Raw genomic sequence first — 24,989 nt, forward strand, 5'->3', positions numbered from 1 at the left:
ATTTCTTCATCTTTAAGATGAAAATAATACTAATATCTACTTGATATGATTATTATGATCAAATGAGATAATAATGGTAAAGCACTTAGCACGATGTTAGCTGCTATCATCATCATCATCATCACTATCAGTCATTAGTTTCAGACTTCTGAACTTATGAAAAGCAACAAGATAACTTAGCTTCTTAACACTCCTTCCTTCACCCCACCCCCTTACATGGCAATGGGTATACCAAAAAGAAGTGAAACTATCAGAAATCTTTAAAAGAAAAATGTTTCTTTGTAGCGGGTAAAGTCCAAGGACCTCCATGGAACAAAGCTCTGGAGGACATAGACCCTCAGTAAAACCAAGGCCATAGCCCTGCAACCCCTCCTTTCCACTCCTCCCGCTGTGACTGAATGTTCTTACAAAACTACAGATGTATTCATCCTCTGGGAATCTGGGTTAGATGGTTACATACTGACATATTGATTTATAACCTATAGAATACTCGGTCTAGATTTGATGAGTTAAACCAAATCCATTGTAGCACCTTGTAAATCATAAGTTGATCGCCATCTTTCATTGTGTATGTGAAAGCTTACCTAAGCTCTCAGCTTGCTTCCCCCACATATAAACGTAGATTCCAATAAAGTAACTTCCAATAAAGTGCCTCTGGTTGCTTTCAGTGCCTCTAGCCCTCCTGACTCCCAATTGTTTGTGTCATTTTCCTTGCCACCTTTTGGGGCCCCTGATTCTGTTGAGCTGATGCTTGCTAGACATGACATTTCTTGAGGACAACATTTAAATAAGCAAAGGAAGAGCCCTGACAAAAGGAAGAACACAGGCAAAAAAAGTCAAGGCATAAGAAAATCTTGTCATTTTTGAGGGAAGTCATTCCTTCCTGGCTTTTGAAAATTAAATGACTCACTCTGCCAGCAAAGTAAAGAACTTGGCATTGAAATAATTCAATTAGTTGTGAGATTATTGGATTCTCTGTTTAGGGACATTAAAAAAGCAAACCCATTCTTGTTTTGCTGACAATCAGTAAGACCACTTCTGACTCTCTTTAGTCCTAAATTTGAAGATTCCCCCACCCCATCCACTCTTACTCTGGCTTCATTCGCTATTAGATTTAGGGTTCTGCTGTCCACCTATTTACAAGTCTGACTTTTATTCATATCACAGGAGCTCAAAAGTGTTTTGGTTCAACTCCTTCTCATTTATTGGATGGAGAAACTGAGGTCCAGATAGATTTTGTGACTTCCCCAACATTGCACAGGTCTTAATCGACACAGATGAAATGCCTCATCTAACTGAATATTAATTTCAGCCTGGGTCAGGCACTGGCTGCATGTCTAAGTGTATGATTAGACAACTCATTTCCAATAAACTTTCCCTCAGGTTTTCTGGAAGTGGTTTAATTAGAATTCAACTGGTGCTTTTTTAAACACTCAATCTTTCACAAATGTGTTAATATGTCAGCCTGGGTATCAAGTAACTCAACTAAACCTCAAAACAAACTACTTCGGTTACACTGTAACCTTATTAACATATGTCCCTGTGGGCAGTAGAGAAAATGGCACTTAAAGTCAATGCTTGGGGGGTAGCTGGGTGGCTCAGTGGATTGAGAGCCAGGCCTAGAGATAGGAGGTCCTAGGTTCAAATCTGGCCTCAGACACTTCCCAGCTGTGTGACCCGGCAAGTCACTTGACCCCCATTGCCTAGCCCTTACTACTCTTCTGCCTTGGAGCCAATAGACAGTATTGACTCCAAGATGGAAGGTAAGGGTTTTAAAAAATAGATAGATAAATAAATAAACAAACAAATAAATGAATGAATGAATAAATAAATGAATGAATGAGTGGATAAATAAATAAATGAAATAAAGTCAATGCTTGTGTGAAATTTTCAGATCTTAAACTGCCTTTCTGCCCCAAACCCCAAGCCCAATACAAAATAGCCGGATTCTATTGGGTTGTAACATTTCCTAGAGGCACGGCCTTAACCTGTATTCCTACAGATAGTTGTGTGGCCAGAGATGGTACTCAAGGGGTAAATCTATGGGTAATTCTTCCTATGGGTCATGAACCTTCACCAGTAGGATTCTCATAAACAATAAGCCAGCACACTTAATTAGCTCTTAACAAAGGCATAACTCAAATGGCATAGCCAACACAAGTTATAAAATGTTACACCCTCCAAACCACAAATATATAGTCTGGAGAAGAAAGGAAGGAGAGTAGACACAAACTTAAAAGTATGGTGATGATGTGTCACATGCAGGGCACATATTTGTCCAAGTGAACTCTCATCTCTAGAAATAAAAAACCTTGATGATCTTTCTGGCCAAAAATTGCTCACAAAATTTATTGAAAGGTGGAAGTGTTGGTATTGGATAGAGCTGCATGGATCCACTGCTAAGCTTGCCTGCTTTGTAACAGGGCATGAACAGGCTGATCTCCTGGACTCCTTGGGCTTGATTTTCAATAAATAGTTGCTGTTTTGTTTTTTACCACCTCAGATTCTGCTTGTTATAGTTTTTAAAATTCATTTTCAGATCCACTTTCTCTTCTCTCTAGTACTTCCTGTATCCCCAATTTAGAAAACAAGAACAAATCCTCCATTGAAGTCAAGGAAAAAAAAAGAAACTCTCATGTTGACCAAGTCTTTAAAAAAGTTACAATCTGTGCTGAGTGCATTGCCTCTCTATTAGCAGGTGAATAGCATGTTTCATTTTGAGCTTTCTGGAATTGTGATGGATCATTAGATTGGTAAGTTTCTTTCAAACTTGTCTTTACAATGTTGCTATTATTGTAAAAACTATCTTCCTGGTTCTGCCCACTTTACTTTGCATCAATTCATAAAAGTCTTCCCAGATTTCCCTAAAAGCATCCCTTTCATTATTTCTATCATATACTTGTAATATAATTTGTCCAGCCATTCCCCAACTAATGGACACCTTGTAGTGAAATTGCTGGGTCAATAACAGCTCGAGAGCACAGTTCCACATGACAGCTTGGTACTAACGTTCTCTTTAATTGGCAGACGTCTTTCTAGCTCTGCTCTCTCGGGGCCTTTGGCTCTGATGTTTCTAATTTCCCAGATGGAAAGAGAGGAAGAGTATCTTCTTTTTTTACTACTCTTTCTGATTTAGAGCTGGGGTCCTTTAGTAAGGCACTGCAACTTAACAGAGCCCATCCAGTACATTTCATAAAATCTCTCCAGTGTGCAGATGAGCAGCTGGGGAAGATAATGAAGCTATCTATGCTCTGGGAATGAGTTCAATGTCTGCCTTCGCCCCAATGACCTTAAGCTTTGTTTAAGTCTAAAATACACTAACAATTTACCATTTCTATTTCTCAAGTGCTTTGCAATTAATCATTTGCTTTCATTCTTTCTTAGTTTCTCAGAACTCTTATCTAGGGCAAGATAACTAGGAATTTGTCTGGGGTGCCAAAGTTAGGGGTTTTGACCATACTTAACATATTTCAACATAGATCAGTTAAAATAAGGTACTAAATGATGGGCTGAGTGGAGCTACTGCCTTCCATAAATAGAATCACTCCCTCTTGCTCATAGTAGCTTCCCCAGCAGCTGCCTTTGTCTTTTCTCTCACTAGAGACGTCTCACTACCCTTTTTTTTGATTTAGAATATTTTCCATGGTTATGATTCATGATTTTTCTTACCCCAATTCCCTCCCTACTCCCAGAACTGACAAGCTATTCCACTGGGATAACATACATGCCCTACTACCCTTTCCAAGGAAACATATAGTTGAATGCTACTTACCTGATATAAAGTTTGTGGTACTTAGCCCCAAATATAAAAATTCCTAGTTACAATTCATGATTATTATCCTTATGTTCAGTTTAAAAAATATTTCAGCCCTTTCTTTCTTTTAAACCCTTACCTTCCATCTTGGAATCAATACTGTGTATTGGTTGCAAGGCAGAAGAGTGGTAAGGGCTAAGCAATGGGAGTTAAGTGACTTGCCCAGGGTCACACAGCTAGGCAGCCCTTTCATTTTCATTTTCTCCAGAGCATTAGCAAAATAAAGTGGTCCAGTGATAAGAGAACTGGGCCTGGAGTTCAAAGACATTTACTATATAGGTGACCCTATGCAAAACACTTAACATCTATTTGCCTCAGTTTCCTCAATTATAAAATGGGGGTAATAACACCCACTTCTTAAGGTTGTAGTGAGGAACAGACGAGATATTCATTAAATGCTTTAACCCAGTGCCTCACACTACAGAAAAGCTTATTCCCTTCTCCATAGCATTTTTATTTCTGCATAAGGTAACCTGGGATTTTTTGTAGTATCCCATCCAAACTAAAAGTGCATTTAAAGAGAATGGGACTCTCAATTGGGGAATGGCTGAACAAATTGTGGTATATGATGGTGATGGAATACTATTGTGCTATAAGGAATGATGATTTCAGAAAGAGATGGAAAGAGCTATGTAAACTGATGCAGAGTGAAATAAGCAGAACCAAGAGAACACTGTACACAGTAGCAGCAATACTGTGGGATGATCAAATGTGACAGACTTTGCTACTAACAGCAATACAATAATCCAGGACAATTCTGAGGGACTTATGAGATAAGAACGCTGTCCACATTGAGAGAAAGAACTGTGGGAGTAGAAATGCAGAAGAAAAACATATGATTTATCACTTGTTTTATGTGGGTGTATGATTTGGGGTTGTGATTTTAATCTATTACAAAAATGAGTAATATGGAAATAAGTATCGAGTGATGATAACCCAGTGGAATTGCTTGTCAGCTCTAGGAGGGGGCGGGAAGAGGGGAGGGAGACAACATGAACTATACAACCATGGAAAAATACTCTAAAAAATTAAAAAAATGAAAAATAAAGCTAATTAGGACTTATTTGGTACCAAAAGGGAGGATCAAGATTTACAAGCTCCAGATTTGAGTTTCTTGTGTCACTTTTTTTCCTTATACCAAAATATTCCCTGAATGTACCTCCTGGACCATATAGCAGATTGCATGTATCTGTCTTTAATACACACACTTACTCTCTCTCTCTCTCTCTCTCTCTCTCTCTCTCTCTCTCTCTCTCTCTCTCTCTCTCTCTCTCACACACACACACACACACACACATGCACGCACGCACGCATTAATCCTCACAATAAATCTTTGACTTTGCAAAGAAAAGCTCCAGAACTGCTTGTTTTTGACAAAAGCATCATCATCGCCAATGAATAAGCTACTTTCCATTGGGCATTTTCTTAAGTGGTTGGCAGTAGTTAGTCAACAAGCATTTAAATGCTAAGTATTGAGGATACAAAGAAAGGTAAGAAGATGGTCCTGCCCTAAAAAAGCTCATGGAACAAGCTTTGGAAAGGAAGAAACAATATGCAAACCACAGCCAATGTCCCTAAGGAAACATATGGGAAGAAATCCATGTCAACAAACTGACAAAAAAGGGGAAAGAATGGAGAGAGGGCTTGGTTCTTCTGATTTGAAAATCAAATAAAATTTAAATTGTTTTTAAAAAAAAAAGGAACAAACAAAAAATGTCAGTCATTGAGAATGGAAAAAGGTTGGGTCCACTGGGACCCATGGGGTATTAAAACCAAAAAAGTTTAGTAGTTTTAAAAACAGGGCTTTAAACTGAGTCAAATAGGAATGTCTGTGTGTTTGAGAGGAAAATGATGTGATAATTAACATTTTAAACTCTTACCAACTTAATTTCAATTAAATTCTCCTGGAAATAAAATGAAAAGTAAACATAATTTGGATGAAAGAACATATTGCCAAAAAATTGTTTTGAATAAGCTATTGCTAATTAAAAAAAAAACTATTTAGTTTTAAAAACCTAAAAATGTTGCTACTGCCTTACTATGAAACAGTATTTAATTAATCAGAGTATTCTTCCTGTTAATAGTCTTAGAAACAGGTGTGTATGAAAGATAAGATCTCAGTGCTTTCCTTGGCTGTCAAATGATGAATGCTAAGACACTCCAGGATTCTATGAAAGGGTTGGAAATCTGCACAGAATGAAGAAAAGAAGAACCTATTTTTAAACTTATTTAATACTGCAAAAGTAGTTTCAGAAAGCCTCATATTTTATTTACGTAAAAGAATACAGAAAACACCTATCTGAAGGTAGAAACATGGTTATAGCTGGAGCTGAGAAACCGGAGTCTGAACACTAGCCACAGTCCTTACTAGTGGCATGACTGGAGGAGTTGCAACATTTGAGTCTCAGTTTCATTACCTGAAAACACATAGCTCATATCTGTACTTCCTGACTCAGAAGGTTGACACAAGCAAACTGCTTAATAAACCTTGAACGACTAATAGTACAAGTTGTCATCACTATAATTGGGGAGCTATATCTTAGTAAGCAAACCAATGGTACACAATAAAAGTTTAAAAAAAACCTCACACAACAAATTCTTTATTCCTTTTGTTGCAGAAAATAAATACAGATGAATATTCCATATGCTTTTCTATAAAAGCATTTCTACAAAATGTCACTGCGTACAACAGTCCTTTTGGTTTTTAAAGGTCAAATATCACATAGATTAATTCATTTCATTAACATCTTAAACCATCTGAATCAAGCAACTTTGGAAAAGGGGTAATTTATGAGCTTAAAATATTGTCTTTAAATAGTGAGCTAAACTTAAACTACTAGATCTTTTTTCCCCCTTTCTGTTCTTAAACACAAGGGAGTTGGGAATGTGCTTTTAAAAAGTTACACACAAAAAGTCCCCCTCCCCAACCCCACCTGTTAAAAATTTGGTCTATCCTCATAGATTACGAAATTGGGGAAAAAAACCCATAACCTCCCTCCACCCCCCAAAAAAGGTCCCTTTGTAATATTTAAGAACAAGCATGATACTTCACAGTACATGTTCTATACATTTCCAGTTTGGCCCTTGTTAGCATTAAATGAAAAAAAAAAGAAAGAAGAAAGAAAAAGAAAAAAGCTCAGTCATCCAAGCCTATGTTTCTGAACAGATAAGACATAGATTCTCCATTGTGAATTCGGCGAATGGCTTCCGACAGAATCATGCTGATATCCACAGTCTTAATTTTGGGGCACTGAAGTTTCTGTATTTCATGTGGAATTGTGTTGGTAACCACAACCTGCCAAAAGGAATGAACCAATTATACATCTGAGAAAATTAATTAATTTGTTCTCAAGCAATACCTCCTATTTTTTCCCTAGGAGTAATCTTAGTGACAGTATACCAGCATCTTCCAGGCTTATTTATATCTGTCAAATTTGCAGTGATCGAACAAGCACTTCCAGAATTTTTTCATTAAGATTTTATATAAGGTGCATACATTCCTCTCCCCCCCCCCCAATAAACTAAGATATGAAGCTATATACACTAAATAGGAATGTCTAGAATCTCTGGAGGCAAGGAAAAAAGCAGCCTTTTTATCTCTCCTTCTGTTTGACTCTTTTTTAAAAAAATAGGTGCTGAGAATATTTGAGTGGGAAAACAAATTTCTGAACAACTGAAGTTTAATGCCCCAGACTTTAATATTTTAAAATCATTTTATTGAAGCCTTATTAAAAGTATTTTAAACAACAAAAGTCCCAAGTATACCAAAATAGTCCAATCAGCACTTTTTGTGGTAGTAAAAAAACTGGAAATGTAGTGTGTGCCTATTAAGATACATAGCAAATGCTTTGTAATTTGAGGTTTAGAAGTACTATTCCCCCTTCATCCCTGCTCTATCATTCCCATGATATTCTAGATGTTTTGTTTTTCTAAATGAATTTTGTTATTATTTTATCAACCTTTGTGAGTTAACCTCTTGATGTTTTCAATGGGATGGCATTAAAAGTATAAATTTAAAAAAAGATATAGTAAAATAAATTATAGCATATGAAAGGTAAATTATGGCACTGTAAAAAATAAATATGAAGAATTCTGAGAAACACTAAGAAATTTATGTGAACAGATACAGAGTAAGAAGTAGTGACCCGAAGACAATCACATACTTTTACACAATGACTGCAATAACATAAAATACATTTTGAATGCAATGACTAATCTTGTTTCCATGAAACTAATGAAGCATACTCCCCTCTTGTCTGTAGAGAGGCAGGGGTCTACAGGTACAGCTGTCTATTTTTGTTGCTTGTGCTTTCTTACTACCCACTTCACTTCTCAAACCCTTGCAATCTGGGCTTGTGTGTTAATACACAGAAGTTGCTCTATCTAAGGTCACAAAGTCTTTGTTGCTAAATCCAAGGGTCTTTTTTTCATCCTTCTTGATCCTTCTACAGCTTTTTGACAATTTTGACTGCACGCCACTTTTGGATCCTGTCCTTCATGCATTTGTTATGGTTTTCTTTAGATCAGACTGATCTTTCTTGGCTTAATTCGTAAGATTTTCATTGATGTCCTGCTCAGTCTAAACATACCTCAGTGATAGGTCCTAAAAGTCCTTGCTGCTTTCTCTCTTCGTTCTCAGTTGATTTCATCACGGATTCAACTTACTATTATACACAGGTAACATCTGAATCTATTTTACCCATAAACCATTCAAACTTTGGTCCCTCAACTCTAAGTATTTTATGGACATTCAAAATCGACATGACACAAATAAAACTCATTTATTTGCCCCAAATTGTATCCTCTTCTTAATTTCATTATTTCTGTCAAGGGAACCATCATTCTTCCAGGAACCAGCCTCTCAAACCAGAAGTCATCCTCGACCTACTCCTCTCCCTAATCACCATAGCCATCAGTGGACTAATCTATACCACCTCAATATTTCACATTCATTCCCATTTTTCCATTCATAGCACAATCACTTTAGTTCAGGCCTTCATGATCCCTCTCTCCCTTGGACTATTTTCAGTAGCCTCTCAATTGGCTAGTCTTCATCTGTCCATAGTCCCCGGACTTTCCAATATTTTTTAGCTCTTCTTTTCAGACAAATTTGGTGATTATAAACAAATAAGATCCAGTTAATTAGTTTTTGTTCCTTCCATTCACATTCTTGTAGCTACCATTTATAGTGTTTTTCTGCTTACTTAATTCATTTTGAATCTGTGCATATAATCTCATATTTCTTATGAATCTTTCTTATTCTATTCTATTACTGTACCACCAATTTATGACAGTTTCTTCTTTGTTTCTAATTCTAAAGAAATGCCATAACTATTTTTTTTATGCATATGGCATTTTACTTTCTGTCTCTGACTTAGCATCATACTAGCAATAATTAGATCTCGATTCAAAGTGCATAGCCGCTTAAGATATTTATACAGCATTATTACAAACTGCATTTCAGAATGATGATCCTTCCTTAACTGTAGCTACTAATTTGCTGTTTGTTAGGAAACTTGTTAGAGACGGATCAAACATTCAGGTAAGTGTCTGCTCTAGGGTCCAAGTGGCTCTCCAAGTGCATAAGCTTTGTTCTATGACATCTAATTCAGCTGCTCAGATCTTTTAAAAAAATTTCCTTCTGTTTCTCAGTTGCATGATGGAAAAGGTTATAATAAATGAGAGATTACTCTACAGTGACTTTTATCCCAACTAGTGCTCTTCTCTCAGTTTTGTATAATAGGCATGTTGGGCCAAGAGAAGAGAAATACTTTCCCTAAATATAACTCTTGCCAAATATTAACATGACCAAAAACTTAAATGCATTCTGAATATGTTACAGAATAGTACAAACTTTCCCACATTATCTAGTTCAAATTTAGATGTAGCAAAATATTGGAATGCTATTCTGAATCTGTGAAGTAAATTTACCTCATCAATAGCAGATTCTTCTATTAATCGAGGAGCATCTGAGGATAGGAGACCATGGGTTGCCATCACAAAGATTTTATAAGCACCTCTTTCCTTCAGTGTTTCTGCTGCTGCAAGAAAGCTGTCAACATCATCAATAATGTCATCCTGTAAAATTACACACAAAACAAAAATGAATTAGTATTTTCTTTTATATGGAATCAGACAATTTAGAAATAGCTTATTTTATGCAACATCTAGACAGTATATACAGCAGTCTGTGCAAATTTTTTTTAAAATAAATGTTTAATATAATAAAGTACATGAGCTGGCTATAGTGGTTACATCTCATCATGAACAAACATGCACTACTTTAACTTAGTAACATGGCATGTTTATTTGAAATACCAAATAGACTGTACTTCCAGGGATGGAGCCAAGATGGAGGATTAACTAGAGCAACAACTCCATTTCACCATGAAAATCCTCTCCAACCAAGATTAAAATATTGCCACAAAACAAATATAGGAGGAAAGAACCAACAAGGAAACAGAGTAAAACAACTCTCAAGAAAAGAAAAACCCAACAGGTAGGCAGAGTCCATCTGAGGAATAGAGGTGAGAGGAGGGCAGAGCCAACAAGAGGCCTTAGCAAGGAGTGAAGAGCAAGCCAAGAACAAACCACAACCCCCATCCCCACCTCCTAATCCAACCCCCCATCTGCTGAACTTAAGCCCAAACTAACATTCAGACCCCAAGAGTCTGCCTAGGGGTAAATTGTAGCACAAGCCAATTTATACCCCTTGAAATTTCAAACCTGTGGAGAAGTCAGGAGTCCCAGTCCAAGGCAATCTGGACTGAAGGGGGCTGATGGGTGTAGGCTTGGGGTGAAGACATAATCCATAGTTTGGGGTGAGGGCACAGTTCACAGCCCTCCCCTATATTTTTGCCCCAAACTAAGGGCAGAGCTCTAGGACATGGAAATCAAGGGTGTGCCTAATTAGATCAGGAACATACAGAGACCAAAAACTTGAGCCTAAGCCTAGTGCTATAAATTGATCAGCTCCTGAACAGTTCAAGTGCAGAGTGAGATCAAAAGCTTATACCCAAGCCTTAGGAAAGTCTTTAAATTATCAGTATCTCAAGGGTCAACTGATTCAGTAGGGGGAGGAGACTCACTCAGCTCTCAGCCCTCAAACAATCTGGTAAATGAATAACTACCCCAAAAATGAGCTGAAAATAGCATCAGCATCAAGGAAGGATGGAAATTTAAGAGGGTACCCCAACTTCCCAGAAAACAAAGCCTACTTATAATTAGATAGGAAAAATGAGCAAACAACAAAAAAGCACCTAACTCTGAAGAATATTAATGAAATGAAAGAACAAGGTACAAACACTGAAGGGGGCAGTGAAAACAAAGGAAACACATGCAAAGTCCAAAACAAAAATATGGATTGGACAGAGTTTGGAAGATCTCAAAAAAGACTTCAAAAACCAATTAAGAGAGGCAGAGGAAAAGTGGGGAAGAGAAATGAAAAGATGCAAGAAGAAGTGAGCCACTTGAAAAAGAACCAAAAACTGACAGGGGAAAACCAGGCCTTAAAAATCAGAACTGACCATCTAGAAATAATGATTTAATGAGAAATCAAGAAACAATAAAGCAGAATAAACGGAATGAAAAAAGGAAAACATGAAATATCTTACTGAAAAAACAACTGACCTAGAAAATGGATCTAGAAGAGACAATTTGAGAATTATTAAACTACCTGAAAGCCATGATAAAGAAAAAACCTTGGGCATCATAGAACAAGAAATTATCAAAGATAACTGCCCAAAGATTCACAAAAAAAATAAATAAATAAATAAAACTTAAATTGAAAGAATTCACAGATCACCTCCAGAAATAAATTCTCAAATGACAACTTCCAAAATGTAATACCTAAATTCAAGAGCCACCAAGACAAGGAAAAAATACTTCAAGCAGCCAGAAAGAAAGTATTCAAATACCATTGAACTACAATCAGTATGACACAGGACATAGTGGCTTCTCCTTTAAAGGATCAAAAGGCATGGAATATGATATTCAAGAAGGCAAAAGATTTGGGTTTACAACCCAGAGTCATATATCCAGCAAAACTGAATATATTCTTTCAGAGGAAAAAATGGTGACTCAATAAGATAGAAGGTTTCCAAGCACTACTGAGGAATAAGTCAGACTTAAACAAAAGATCTGAAGTCCAAACACAAAACACAAAAGAAGCCCAAAAAAGTAAATGAGGAAGAGAAATTTTAAGGGGCTCATTAAGGTCAAAATGTTTATAATGATTATAATGATGTATATGATGATATGATATATATGCAAATGTGATGATATTTAATGATATGTGTATGATATATGCATATGAATGATACATAAAAATCAATTAAGGGTTGAAAAAGAGGGTTGCACTGAGTGAAAAGGGAAAGGAGAGATAAATAAATTATATAACATAAAGAAGCAAGAAAAATCAATACTGAGAGGGGAGGATAAGGGTGGTGAGAGGCAATGTTTAAACTTTTTTCTCTCATTGTAACTGGCTCAGAGAGGAAAAACGAGTATACTCATTGGGGTATAGAATTTCATCACCCTACAAAGAAGTAGAAGGGGAACATAACAAGGGGGGAGGGGGGAGGTGTGATTAAAAGGAGAGGGAAATAGGGTCAGTGACAAAAAGCAAAATGCTGGTGAGGAAGAACAAAGAGAAAGGGAATAGAGCAGGATCTAAAGGGGATAATACAATGGAAGGTAATATATAGTTAGTAATCATAATGCTGAATGTGAATGAGATGAACTCACCCATTAAACCGAAATGGAGAACAGAGTGGATTAAAACCAGAATCCTACTATATGTTGTTAACAAGAAAAACATATGAGGCAGGGTAATAGACAAAGATTCAAGTTAAAAGGCTGGAGCACAATTTATTATGCAACATCTAAAGTAAAAAAGCAGGAGTAGCAATCATACCAGACAAAGCCAAAGTAGAAATTGATCTGATTAAAAGAAATAAGTAAGGAAATTAAATTTTTCTGAGTACTATAAACAATGAAGTAATATCATTACTAAACATTTTATGTACCAAATGGCATAGCATCTAGATTTCTAAAGGAAAAATTAAAGGAGGCTGAAGAAGGAAATAGATAATAAGACCATATTAGTGGGGGATCTCAACCTCCCCTTTACGAACTAGATAATAGAAACAAAAATTAAATAATAAAGAAGGATAGTAAATGAAGTGCTAGAAAAATTAGAGTGAGTAGATATTTGGAGAACAAAAGGAATATACCTTCTCAGCAGTACATGGCACATATACAAAGATCGACCATGTACTAGGGCACAGAAATACTGCAAACACATACTGAAAAGCAGAAACCATAAATGCAACTTTTTCAGATCATAATGTGTTAAAATTATAATTAACAACAGTTCATGGAAATGCAAATTTAAAATTAAGTGGAAACTAATCTTAATTCTTCAAAACTGGTGGGTCAAGGAAGAAATCATAGAAACATTTAGGGACTTTATTAAAGAGAATGACAATGAGGAGACAACATATCAAAACCTATAGGATACAGCCAAAGAAGTACTGGGAGAGGGGTAAGGGGGGGGGGGGTTGTATCATTGAGTGCCTATACCAACAAAATAGAGAGGGAGGATATTAATGAATTGGGCTTGCAGCTTAAAAATTTAGAAGTACAAATTTAAAATCCCCAGATAAAAACTAAACAGGAAACCCTAAAAAATCAAAAGAGAAAATTAATCAAATTGAAAGTAAAAGAACTATTGAACTAATAAATAAGACTAGGAGCTGGTACTTTGAAAAAACAAATAAAATAGATAAAGTACTGGTTAATCTAATAAAAAAAAGAAATAAGAGAATCAAATTAACAGTATCAAAGATGAAAAGGGTTGTCTCACCTCTAATGAAGAGGAAATTAAGGAAATTATTAAGAACTACTTTCATCAATTACATGCCAATAAATATAACAATCTAGGTGAAATGGATGAATATTTACAAAAATATAAATTGCCCAGATTAATAAGAGGAAATCGAATTCTTAACCCCATCTCAGAAAAAAGAAATTGAACAAGCCGTCAAGGAACTTCCTAAGAAAAAATCCCAAGGGCTGGATGGATTCACAAGTGAATTTTCTATCAAACATTTAAAGAACAACTAATCTGAATACTATACAAACTATTTGACAAAATAAGCAAAGAAGGAGATTTACCAAATTCCTTTTATGATACAAATATGGTACTCATTCCAAGGCCAGGCAGACCAAAAACAGAGAAAGAAAACTATAGATCAATCTCCTTAATGAACATAGAATCAAAAATCTTAAATAGAATACTAGCAAAAAGATTCCAGCAAGTTATCATGAGTATTATTCACTATGATCACGTGGGATTTATACTAGGAATGCAAGGATGGTTTAGTATTAGGAAAACCTTCCACATAATTGGTCATATCAATAACCAGACCAACAGAAATCTATCTCAATAGATACAGAAAAAGCCTTTGACAAAATACAACACCCATTCCTACTGAAAACACTAGACAGTATAGGAATAGAAGGGCCATTCCTCAAATTGATAAACTATATATTTAAAACCAAGTATCATCTGCAATGAGGACAAGTAAGAAGCCTTCCCAATAAGATCAGGAGTGACACAAGTATGCTCATTATCACCTCTATTATTTAACATTGTATAAGAAACACTAGCTGTAGCAATTAAAGAGGAGAAAAAGAAATTGAAGGTATGAAAATTGGCAATGACGAGACCAAGATACCACTCTTTGTGGATGATATGATGGTCTACTTAAAGAATTCTAGATAATCAACTAAAAAGGTAGTGGAAATAATCAACAACTTTAGTAAAGTTGCAGGATACAAAATACACCCACATAAATCATTAGCATTTCTATATTTTTCCAACACATATCAGCAGCAAGAGTTAGAAAGAGAAATTCAATTTAGAATCACCATAGACAATAAAATATTTAGGAATCTATATGCCAAGACAAACACAGGAATTATATGAACACAACTAAAAAACTTTCAACACAATTAAAACTAGATATAAATAACTGGAAAAACATTAATTGCTTGTGGGTAGGAAGAGCTAACATAATAAAAATGACACAGGGGGCAGCTGGGTAGCTCAGTGGATTGAGAACCAAGCCTAGAGACGGGAGGTCCTAGGTTCAAATGTGACCTCAGACACTTTCCAGCTGTGTGACCCTGGGCAAATCACTTGACCCCCATTGCCTAGCCCTTATCACTCTTCTGCCTTGGAGCCAATACACAGTATTGACTCTAAGACAGAAGGTAAGGGTTTAAAAAAAAATGACAATCCTACCCAAATTGATTTACTTATTTAATGCCATACTTATCAAACTACCAAGAAACCTTTTTATAGAATTAGAAAAAATTATAACAAAGTTCATTTGGAAGAACAAGAGATCAAGAATATCAAAAGAAATAATGAAAAAAATGTGAAGGATGGGGGCCAACAGTACCAGATCTTAAACTGTACTACAAAGCAGTGATTATCAAAACACTATGGTACTGGCTAAGAGACAGAAGGGGGAGAATCAGCAGAATAGACTTGGGGTAAATGACCTCAGCAAGACAGTATACGATAAACCCAAAGATTCCAGCTTTTGGGACAAGAACCCACTGTTGACAAAAACTGCTGGGAAAATTGGAAAACATTATGGGAGAAATTAGGTCTAGATCAACATCTCACACCCTCTAGCAAGATAAATTCAGAATGGATAAATGACTTAAATATAAAGAAGGAAACTATAAGTAAATTAGGTGAACATAGAATAGTAGTATACCTGGCAGATCTATGGGAAAGAAAAGAACTTAAGACCAAACTAGAAGTAGAGAATATCACAAAATGTAAAATGAATAATTTTGGTTAAATTAAATTTTAAGTCATTGTACAAACAAAACCAATGCATCCAAAATTAGAAGGGAAGCAACAAATCTTGATAACAAAAAAAAAACTATCAATAAGCACATGAAAAAGGGTTCTAAATCTCTTACAATCAGAAATGCAAATCAACAACTCTGAGGTACCACCTCACACCCAGCAGACTGACTAATATAGCAGCAAAGGAAAGTGATAAATGTTGGAGGGGACGTGGAAAAATTGGGGCACTAAAACACTGCTGGGGGAGTTGTGAATTGGTCCAGCGATTCTGGAGGGCAATAAGAAATTATGCCCAAAGGGCCCTAAAAGACTGTTTCCCCTTTCATCCAGCCATACCACTGCTGGGTTTGTGCCCCAAAGAGAAAATAAGGAAAAATACTTGTACAAAAATATTAATAGCTGCACTCTTTGTGGTGGCAAAAAATTGGAAAATGAGGAGTGTCCATCAATTGAGGAATGGCTGAACAAACTGTAGTATCTGATGGTGATGGAATACTACTGTGCTGGAAAGAATGATGAACTGGAGGATTTCTATGTGAACTGGAAAGACTCCAGGAATTGATACAGAGTGATAAATTATGGCATAAGTGAATAAAATTTTCTACTAGCAGCAATGCAATAATCCAGGACAATCCAGAGGATTTTATGAGAAAGAACACTATCCACATCCAGAGAAGGAACTGTAGGAGCAGAAACAAAGAAGAAAAAAATACTTGCAAAAGAATGATCAATTAGTCAAAATCCCCAATCATATCCCCATTGAACCACGTTTCCTAATATTAAACCATCTTTGCATTCCTGGTATAAATCCCACGTGATCCTAGTGAATAACCTCGTGGTAACTTGCTGGAATCTTTTTGCTGGCATTCTATTTAACATTTCTGTATCTATGTTTAAGGAGATTGGTCTGTAGTTTTCTTTCTCTGACTGGCTTTGGAATGAGTACCACATTTGTGTCATAAAAGGAATTTGGTAAAATTCCTACTGACTCTAAATGATCATTCTTTTGCAAATATGAATAACATGAAAATAGGTTTTGAACAATGATACAGGTATAACTCAGTGGAATTGCTGGTCAGCTCCTGGAGGGGGGAGTAAATAGGGGTGGGAAAAATCATGAATCATGTAAGCATGGAAAAATATTCTAAATATATTTTTTAATTATAAATTTAGAATTTATAGAGGAGATATAATTCAAACACAACTTCTCCAGGCCTTTACTCTCTCTGACAAAGGTAGAAAGGTAAATTAGCATATGGTAACTCAAAGAAAAAAAAATAATAAAGGAGTATCCAAATAGGAAGATAAAGGAAAATTTCTAAAGGTCCAAAGACTTGAGAGGAAATAAAAAGGGAACCAAAAAGCCAATCACTTAGCACATTACTCAAGTTATAATACCTTTTTGTAATAAGCATCAATATATAAAAACTTCTCTAGGTACATGGGGCCTAACTGTTTAGATCTTAAAAGATTATAAAACAATAAGGCTAATTTTTGAAATTATATTATTACATGTTACTTTTAAAACTCATTTATACTTTAAAAGTAATTTGTTTTTGAGTTAAAGTATCTTGAAAAAAGAAACATCTTTGTTTATATAAAATCTCTTGGTAACAATGGTAGAACAAAACTTAAATTCATCAGACCTCATTGTTGGGTCAGCTGGTAGAACCAAGGGTATGTAAATGAAGGCTCCTCATTAGAAATTAGTATTCGAATATAGATATATCTCCACCAAACTGTATGCCAAAAAGAGTAGCTAGTTACAATGGAGGAAAAACAGTAGTTGAAACACTCCTAAATTCATAAGAAACAAAATACAAGGAGTTGGTGATAAGATTCAGTGCTTCAAATATTTTTCAAGATTCTAATTTAAGGAGAGAAATTTTAACTTTAGTTGAATGGAGTATCACTCAGATTTGGAAGGATGAAACTCATGAACATGGCTCTGAATGGGAACAACTTATTCAAAACAAACAGGATATGGGGAAGTATAAGAGCAGTAAAGTATACTGATAGAGAGCACTGAGTAAAGATTAATGGAGAAACATGCTATTTTTGTCACTATATACAACAGACCATACCTTGACAGAAAGCAGAAAAAAGATGAGGAATTTAGGAAACAGCTCACAACAGGCAGTAAATGGAAACTCAATTACCTAAACATCTGCGTGCGGCTCTCTCTTAGTCCAAAGCATAGGTGCAAAGAAGTTTTTCCCTGCCCTAATAATAACTTCAAACCTTTTCCATAAGGTGAAACCAATGAAGTGTCATTAACAAGGACAGATGCTAGAAATTGAGGCAGAAATGCTAGGAAGGTGGTGGAGAAGTTACCGCTCATTACTAGAGTTGGAGATATAGGAGAAGAAAGGACCCTGGGTTTTGGGAACTTAGACTTTAAAGGACTGACTGGTAGGACCCTATGGATTATAATCCTACAGGTGAAGACAGGACCCAAGAGAAATGGGAAACTCTCAGGAATAAAACTCTAAAGTTCAATAGTGCTTATAAGGAAGAAATAAGTTTGCAGAGAAAAGAGGCATGAGACCAACAGGGAAAGATTCTGGAATCTTGAAAGGAGGGTTGAGCTAAGAAGTCAGGGGCTACGAGGCTCTTTGGGGGTTTGCTAACTGAACACCTGGATTTGCTGGCAAATACCTGGTGGAGTTCCTGTACCTGTCCTTGCTGTTAATACCTGTGTTTCCCTTGAAAGAAGATCTTTGAACCTGAATCTAGCCTGAAACAGCATCCAGTCATCTGCAGCTGTCAGTGGGTGAGATCTGAGTCCATCTGGACTTGGGATCTTTGCCCCTGGGCCTCTCTATCTAATCTGCCATAGACCAATACCTCAAGTAACCATCAAAAGAGGTTTGGATTTGTGCAGGATAGCCAGACTTTAGGTTTGGGGATTTTAGGTAAGAGGGGAGAGGAAAATAAGGGTAATCAATCAATCTAACTCTATGAAGACCCTTCTCACAAAGGCTTAGTTCCTGGGATCATTAGATAGAAATTGGTCATAGGAATTCCCCTTTCCCTTCTAACCTCTTTTAACAATAAATTACAAAGTCCAGTGACTTTTGCCTCTCTGTGACTGGGTGGTCTGTGCGTTGGACCCTAGACCAGGCTCAGGCCTGGGCAAGACTGCCCTTTCACTCACAGTGCAACCCTTTGTTACTGGCCCAAAGTAGTTCATTTATCCCATCCCCAAAATACCCCCTTATTACACTAGGAAACAATTCCAGCAGGATGAAAAGAGAGTGCTATCTGAAGAGATCACTACGTATATAAAAACAAATATTTCTAAAAGGACATAGATAAAATGGAAGCAAGAGCACATGTAATCAGGACTCAAATGAGTGTGATCCTGTAAAAGTGCCAGGCTTGCTAAAGCTCAGAAAAATCCGACATTGGCAAGGAAAGCTCCAGACAACAAAATGGATGGGTTATTTGGTTGCTTTTTTTTGGTTATGTTTGCGTAAAAATAAGGGATATAAATGTTGCTTAAGTGAATCGAACAAAAAATGAGATCAGAAAGAAGCTAGTTCAATGTTACTTTGTTTCTGTTTTCTCTAAGGGGGACGACCTGCACCTTGGGAAAAAAAGAGCAAAAATGCATAATAGGGACCAGGTTATCTTCAATGAATTAAAGTCAGTAACATGATCAATATCTTCAGGTACTGAAAGGACTGGCAGAGAGGAATGATGAACCATTGTTAATGACATATGAAAGATGAAAAACATACCCCCCCCACTCCACAAAAGGGGTGACAAAAAAGATAATAAGCTGTTTGCCACTTCTAAGCTAACTTTAAATTAATCTAGAAGACAAAATTAGGATTACATCATGAAAAGGTCACTGCAGACTAATCTTTCCATTTATAAAAAAGCTAACTTAGCAGATAATAATTCATGCCAAAGAGAGTATTTACTCATATATTGACAAAGTATTTTATGCTATTTTTGTGGGAAAGATGGAGAGAGAGACCAGAGGATAACACAACTTGAAATCTTTTCTGCTTTGTGGGCTGGAATAATGTAGTGGGAAGAAATGGGCTGAATTATAGATAGGCTGTATACATGAGAAGAGAAAATGGCTTTGTGATAATGCTGGGAGACAGAAGCTCCGCACCAAAGAAACAAAACTTTCCTGTCTCAGCAATAAACCTGCCAAGGACTAAGTCTGGAGATTCAGATATGCAGTACAGAAAGGGCTAAAGGTAGCATGGATGGAACATTGACTATAAAAATAAGAAAAGTGTCTATATTTTCAATACATGGTTTCTTTAAAAAATTTTTTTTTTGTTTTTGTATCACTTATATTTCAAAATATATAAATCCTCCTTTTCCTTTTTAGAAAGTCATTTCTTTAGACAGAGTTAAAATAGGGGAGAAAAACAGTTCTGCAAAACTAATCAAACATGTCAATCAAGATAGTTCTCCACTTCCTCAAGGAAAGTAAGGAGATACATTCTCATCCTTTTCACTGGTGGAAGGAGGGCACACAGGACAAAGTGGTCATTATTATTTCATAGCATTCAGTTTTCACCTCTTTTGCTGATGCTCTTTCCATTCACTTTGGTGTAGTCACACTAATTTCTTGGAAATTTCTGTTTTCTTGCTTGTGCTACTTTACTCTTCATCATTTCTCTGTATTCATAAAAGCATTCCATTATGCTCATGAACCATAATTTGTTTAGCCATTTCCCAGTTAATGGGCATCTACTCTGATTCTACTTCTTTGCTGCTATAAAAAGTGCTATCAGCATTTTGGGGTACTGGGACCGTATCTTTTATTCTGGATCTCCCTGGAGTATATGCCAAACAAAGCAGTGGGATTTTTAATCAAAATATACTTTTAATAGCACTTTCCTAATCTGGTCCTCTTGGTGGTTATCACCTAGGTCCTGGCAAGGATGTATTAATTTCTTTCATTAACTAAAGTAGATGACCTTCAATTAGAGACTGATAAACAGATACCATTCTTCTCCCCCCTCCCCTCATTTTGCATAAAACATGAAAATGAACAATCTAAAAATATTGGATTTAAGCACATTCTGACTTTTTTTCTTGCTCTTTGACTAAACTTTACTTATTTTATAACTTGACTGTGTGCACAGCAAGCCTGAAGAATGTATATCCACAAAACTTTAGCTATTTTATTACTACTTACTAACTTTGGTGATCTCAGATCAATTAAGTATTTCTTGAGACATAAAAAACAATAGGTGTCACAGTTTATCCAGGTAAGAACGTCCTCCCTATTCAATTAGTACCAAGGGCTGGATGGTGTAGTAAATAATGCACTGGATAGAGAGTTAGGAAGATTGGAATTAAATCTTGCCTGAGATTCTGATGAGTTGTGTGATCCTAGAAAGTCATTTAATCTTTGTCTATGAGATTCCTCAGCTATAAAATGGGGATAATTAATTGCATCTAACTTCAAGGATGACACATGGTGGGCATTTATAAATGCTTGTTTCCTTTCTCTAGCATTAAATAAATGTTCTTTGATCTGATTTTTAAACCAGAGCACAATCTGGGCCTTAGCTAACTCTCACGCTTGACTCTTTTTCACATCCCTTACAGTACTGCCAAATGGACTTTCTTTCTGTTCCATCTTTCATTTCAATATCTTAGTCTAGGTGGTCCCTCATGCCCAGAAAAGACTCCTCTTAATCTCTACCTCTCAGAACCCATTTCCTTCAAACTGTGCTGAAGTGTCACTTTCTCCATGAAGACTTTCTGAATCTCCATGGAATTGTTCCTTTTCCTTTCCCCCAAAATTATCTTTTATTTCGTCCCTGTTCTGTATATCTTATTTATGTAATCTGCTGTTTCTGACAGAAGAATGTAGTCTCCCTGGAGGCAGGGATTTTTTTTTGGTATCCACAGCACTTCACAAAGAGCCTGTCAGGAAGCAGACATTTAATAATGCTTACAGACTAAGTGCAAAAGATTTGCTAAGATTTACTAGGAAGCACTCCATCCTAAGGCATTTAGTCATTTCCAGAGGCCATTTTATACATGACTGAGTTATGTGGCACATACAATGTTGCTATGATTTATTTTGTTCCCCCCTAGAACAAGAACAAGTTTTGTTGTTATCCTGCTGTTTCAGCTGTGTCCTACTCTTTATAACACCATTTGGCGTTAAGACGCTGGAGTAGTTTGCCATTTCCTTCTGCAGATCATTTTATAGATGAGTAAACTGTGGCAAACAGGATTAAGTGACTTGCCCAGGGTTACACAGCTACGGAAGTGTCTGAAGCCAAATCTGAATTCAGGAAGAGGAGTCTTCCTGACTTCCAGACCGAAAGCTCTATCCACTGTATCATCTAAGAGCCCCGAAGAACAGGTTTAGATGATCTCAAATAGTTTTATTTATGTATGAAAGGTAGGTTTGATAGGAGTGACAGAATAAAAATCTAAGCATTCAAAGGTGACAGATGAACGTTTTATGGCTGTTCAACTTCAGTTTGAGTATATAAAACAAAATAAAAAGGCCATCTTCATTATATTAAAACAATTATTTCACCAAAGTGCATCCGTCTGAATAACTTGAGAGTTTAGAAAATTTTTGAGTGTATAAAGTTAATAAACAGACAACAATAAAGACAAATAAAGCTTTGGATTTGGAACTTGCTAAAATCCTACACATCTTTTTTCACCAAAATAAGCCTTTTTTGTGGATGTAATTCTGTTTGTTACTAGTATCATCATTCCCTCAGATGCTAAAGCTTCAAATCTTAGAGGTTATCTTTGTCTTTCTCTCAGTCTGACTTTCCCCTTACCTGCCACCATCAAATTATCTAGTTGAACTAAACCTCCTTTTAAGGACCCTCCTGCAGGTTGTTATCACCTTGCCCTACTTGACTACAGTCCTGAGCTCCTTTTCTGTAGACAATGTTCACTTTTTGTACTTGTATCCCCAGCCCCTATCACAATAGGCAATTATAAAATACTTGTTGACTGATTTATCTCAGTGTCTCTTCCCACTGCTGTATCCCGGGGTCCATGGTCAATCTTCATAAAACCCTGCTTATTACAAGGAATTTTCTAGGTCAATAGCCTTTAGTAGCACCCCAGTGCTGATGAAGTAAAATCCAAACTCCTAAGCCTTTCACATATTGATTTTAATTTATCTTTATGAAAGTTACAATTTATATTACACTGTAGAGTACACAAACTCAGATTATATAGACATATACACATACACATATAAAAAATATTTATGTATACATCAACTTAAGTTAATGTTCTTTTGACAGGGATATTGACCTCCCCTCAGATATAGCCAAAATGAACTTATTTCTGGAATGGGCTACACTTATTCTTGCCATTAAGTTCCCCATCTCTTTCTCCTTCTTCTTACCCTCTCCATAAAGTAAGCAGTCTTATATGGACTTCAGAAAAGCCAGAACAACATCAGACCTCATTAAGAAAGAAAGAGCTTCCAGGAATAAGGAGGTGACAGTAATTCTATTCTGGCCAGACCAAAAATGTAATTCTATTGTGTTTAGTTCTGAGAACAAAAGGTTTAAGGACACTGATAATCTGGAGTGTTTCAAAGAGCAACCAGAAAGGAAAATGGTTCTGAGTACATACCATATCAATTAGTTAAAGAAAGTGGAGAATACTCAAAGGAAATGCAATAGCTTTTTAAAATACTGAAAAGGCTATCATAGAAATGTGGAATTAGGCTGGTTCTGTTTGGTCCAAGGGGTAACGGGTGGAAATTGCAAAGAGGAAAATTTAGGTTTGACTTCAGGAAAAACTTCATAACAATCAGAGATGCCCCAAAGTGGAATAATACAAAAGGCAATGAGTCCCTTTTCACTGAAGGGCTTTAAGAGGAGAAAAGATGATCATTTTCCTTAAAGTATGTAATAGAGAGAATTCTTTTGGAAACAGGTTGTGTTAAGTGGGCATTAAGATCCCTTCTTACTGTAAATTCTGTGAGTCTAGAAATATGACCAAACAACTGAGATAAAATTCTTTTAGCAGTTGAAAAAATAGATAAAAGCTTAAAATAGCAGGATCTCAAGGGAAGTCTCACCACTTATTTTTCAGTAAACTGACATTCAACTTTAAAATTTTAAAGTAAAGAATTCTGAACTTTTAAACTCTAATCATTGAAGATTTCATTTCAGTGTAAAAAAAGTTATGATAATCAAATAAGTCAATATGGAATAGTGAAGAGGGAGTAGAATAGGAGTGAGAAGATGAATAGGAGATGTAAAAGGAGATAAAAAGATTTTGCAGGATATGCAAAATCTATATTGCTACTTGACTTATCCCTGCTAGGATACTTTTAATGACAAATTTATAGAGCTAATTGACAGGAATTGGTCAATTCCTCTTTGGGTTTTTGATGCTGCTTCATAATCAAGGCTGTCTTAAAAGAACAATCAATCATGACCATCACTATTACATAAAACTAAAAAATTCATTACCATGAAAACAAAACATTAAGACAGCAGCAACTATTAAGATTGAATTATTCTTTTTCCACAAAGCAAAAGCTTCAGAAACTACTGTAGCTGTCCTTAATCAATTATTGAATTCATTGTTGAATTAAAGAATGTTGAATTAAAGAAATTATTGTGGGGAAAGGAAATTTTTACACAGTTCTATAATTTTTAGATAACTGTCATCTGTGTTTTATTTTACTTTTTGTAGGATTTAGTAGTGTTAGTAACATTTCTACACCAATTCTTCTCACTTTCCTGTTTATTTTATTTTCTTAAGACTTCAGCAATATAAGGATCAATCATTTCATAAGTGTGGGTACTACTATTGATTACAATCCTTTTATTACTTAATAGATGGCTTTCATGTGTTAGTAGAGCCAAAAAATTTCTACATTCAAGTGAGTAATGAGCCCCCACAAGTTTAGCTGGGTTAGTCCTCAGACCACACACTTTTCCTGCTTGGTAAGATTTCCCAAAGTGGTATCACTCGAGTAGCCCAAGGTCACCTACAACACTCAAAAAGGCATTTGGAGTAGGACTTTACATTAATCTATTACATATGCTTATAACCTTTAATTCATTAATGAAATTAGGCATAAAATAATTCTGTCTATAATATTTAAATTATAAAGGGTCTTGGCCCACATACCACAATAATGGCTATTCTTCCTCCTACATCGCCAACAACTGTGATGGGTGGCTTTTCTTTTGGAATCAGCACTGATAAAAGAAAAAAAAAAGCAAGAATTTAAAGCAGAACTTTAGGGAAAAAGCAAGAAATATATTGATATATAAATGTTAGGTTTTCCTCAAG

The 24,989-nt window shown here is 35.9% G+C and overlaps 1 protein-coding gene across 8 annotated transcripts in view; it reads right to left on the minus strand.

Annotated features, from left to right (window-relative positions):
• Positions 1–6,381: 6,381 nt before the first annotated feature.
• The window catches only part of PRPSAP2 (phosphoribosyl pyrophosphate synthetase associated protein 2), a 90,740-nt gene continuing 72,132 nt past the window's right edge, over positions 6,382–24,989 (minus strand). For all 8 annotated transcript variants that reach the window (XM_007497951.3, XM_007497952.3, XM_007497954.3 and 5 more), the window contains 3 exons: positions 24,825–24,895; positions 9,746–9,892; positions 6,382–7,109 (listed from right to left, as the gene is read on the minus strand). In XM_007497951.3, coding sequence (XP_007498013.1) covers positions 6,951–7,109; positions 9,746–9,892; positions 24,825–24,895 — 377 coding nt within the window. In that variant the 3' untranslated portion in view covers positions 6,382–6,950. The remainder of the gene's footprint in view (positions 7,110–9,745; positions 9,893–24,824; positions 24,896–24,989) is intronic.

Source organism: Monodelphis domestica, chromosome 7 (assembly GCF_027887165.1).
Source record: "Monodelphis domestica isolate mMonDom1 chromosome 7, mMonDom1.pri, whole genome shotgun sequence".
Taxonomy (NCBI): domain Eukaryota; kingdom Metazoa; phylum Chordata; class Mammalia; order Didelphimorphia; family Didelphidae; genus Monodelphis; species Monodelphis domestica.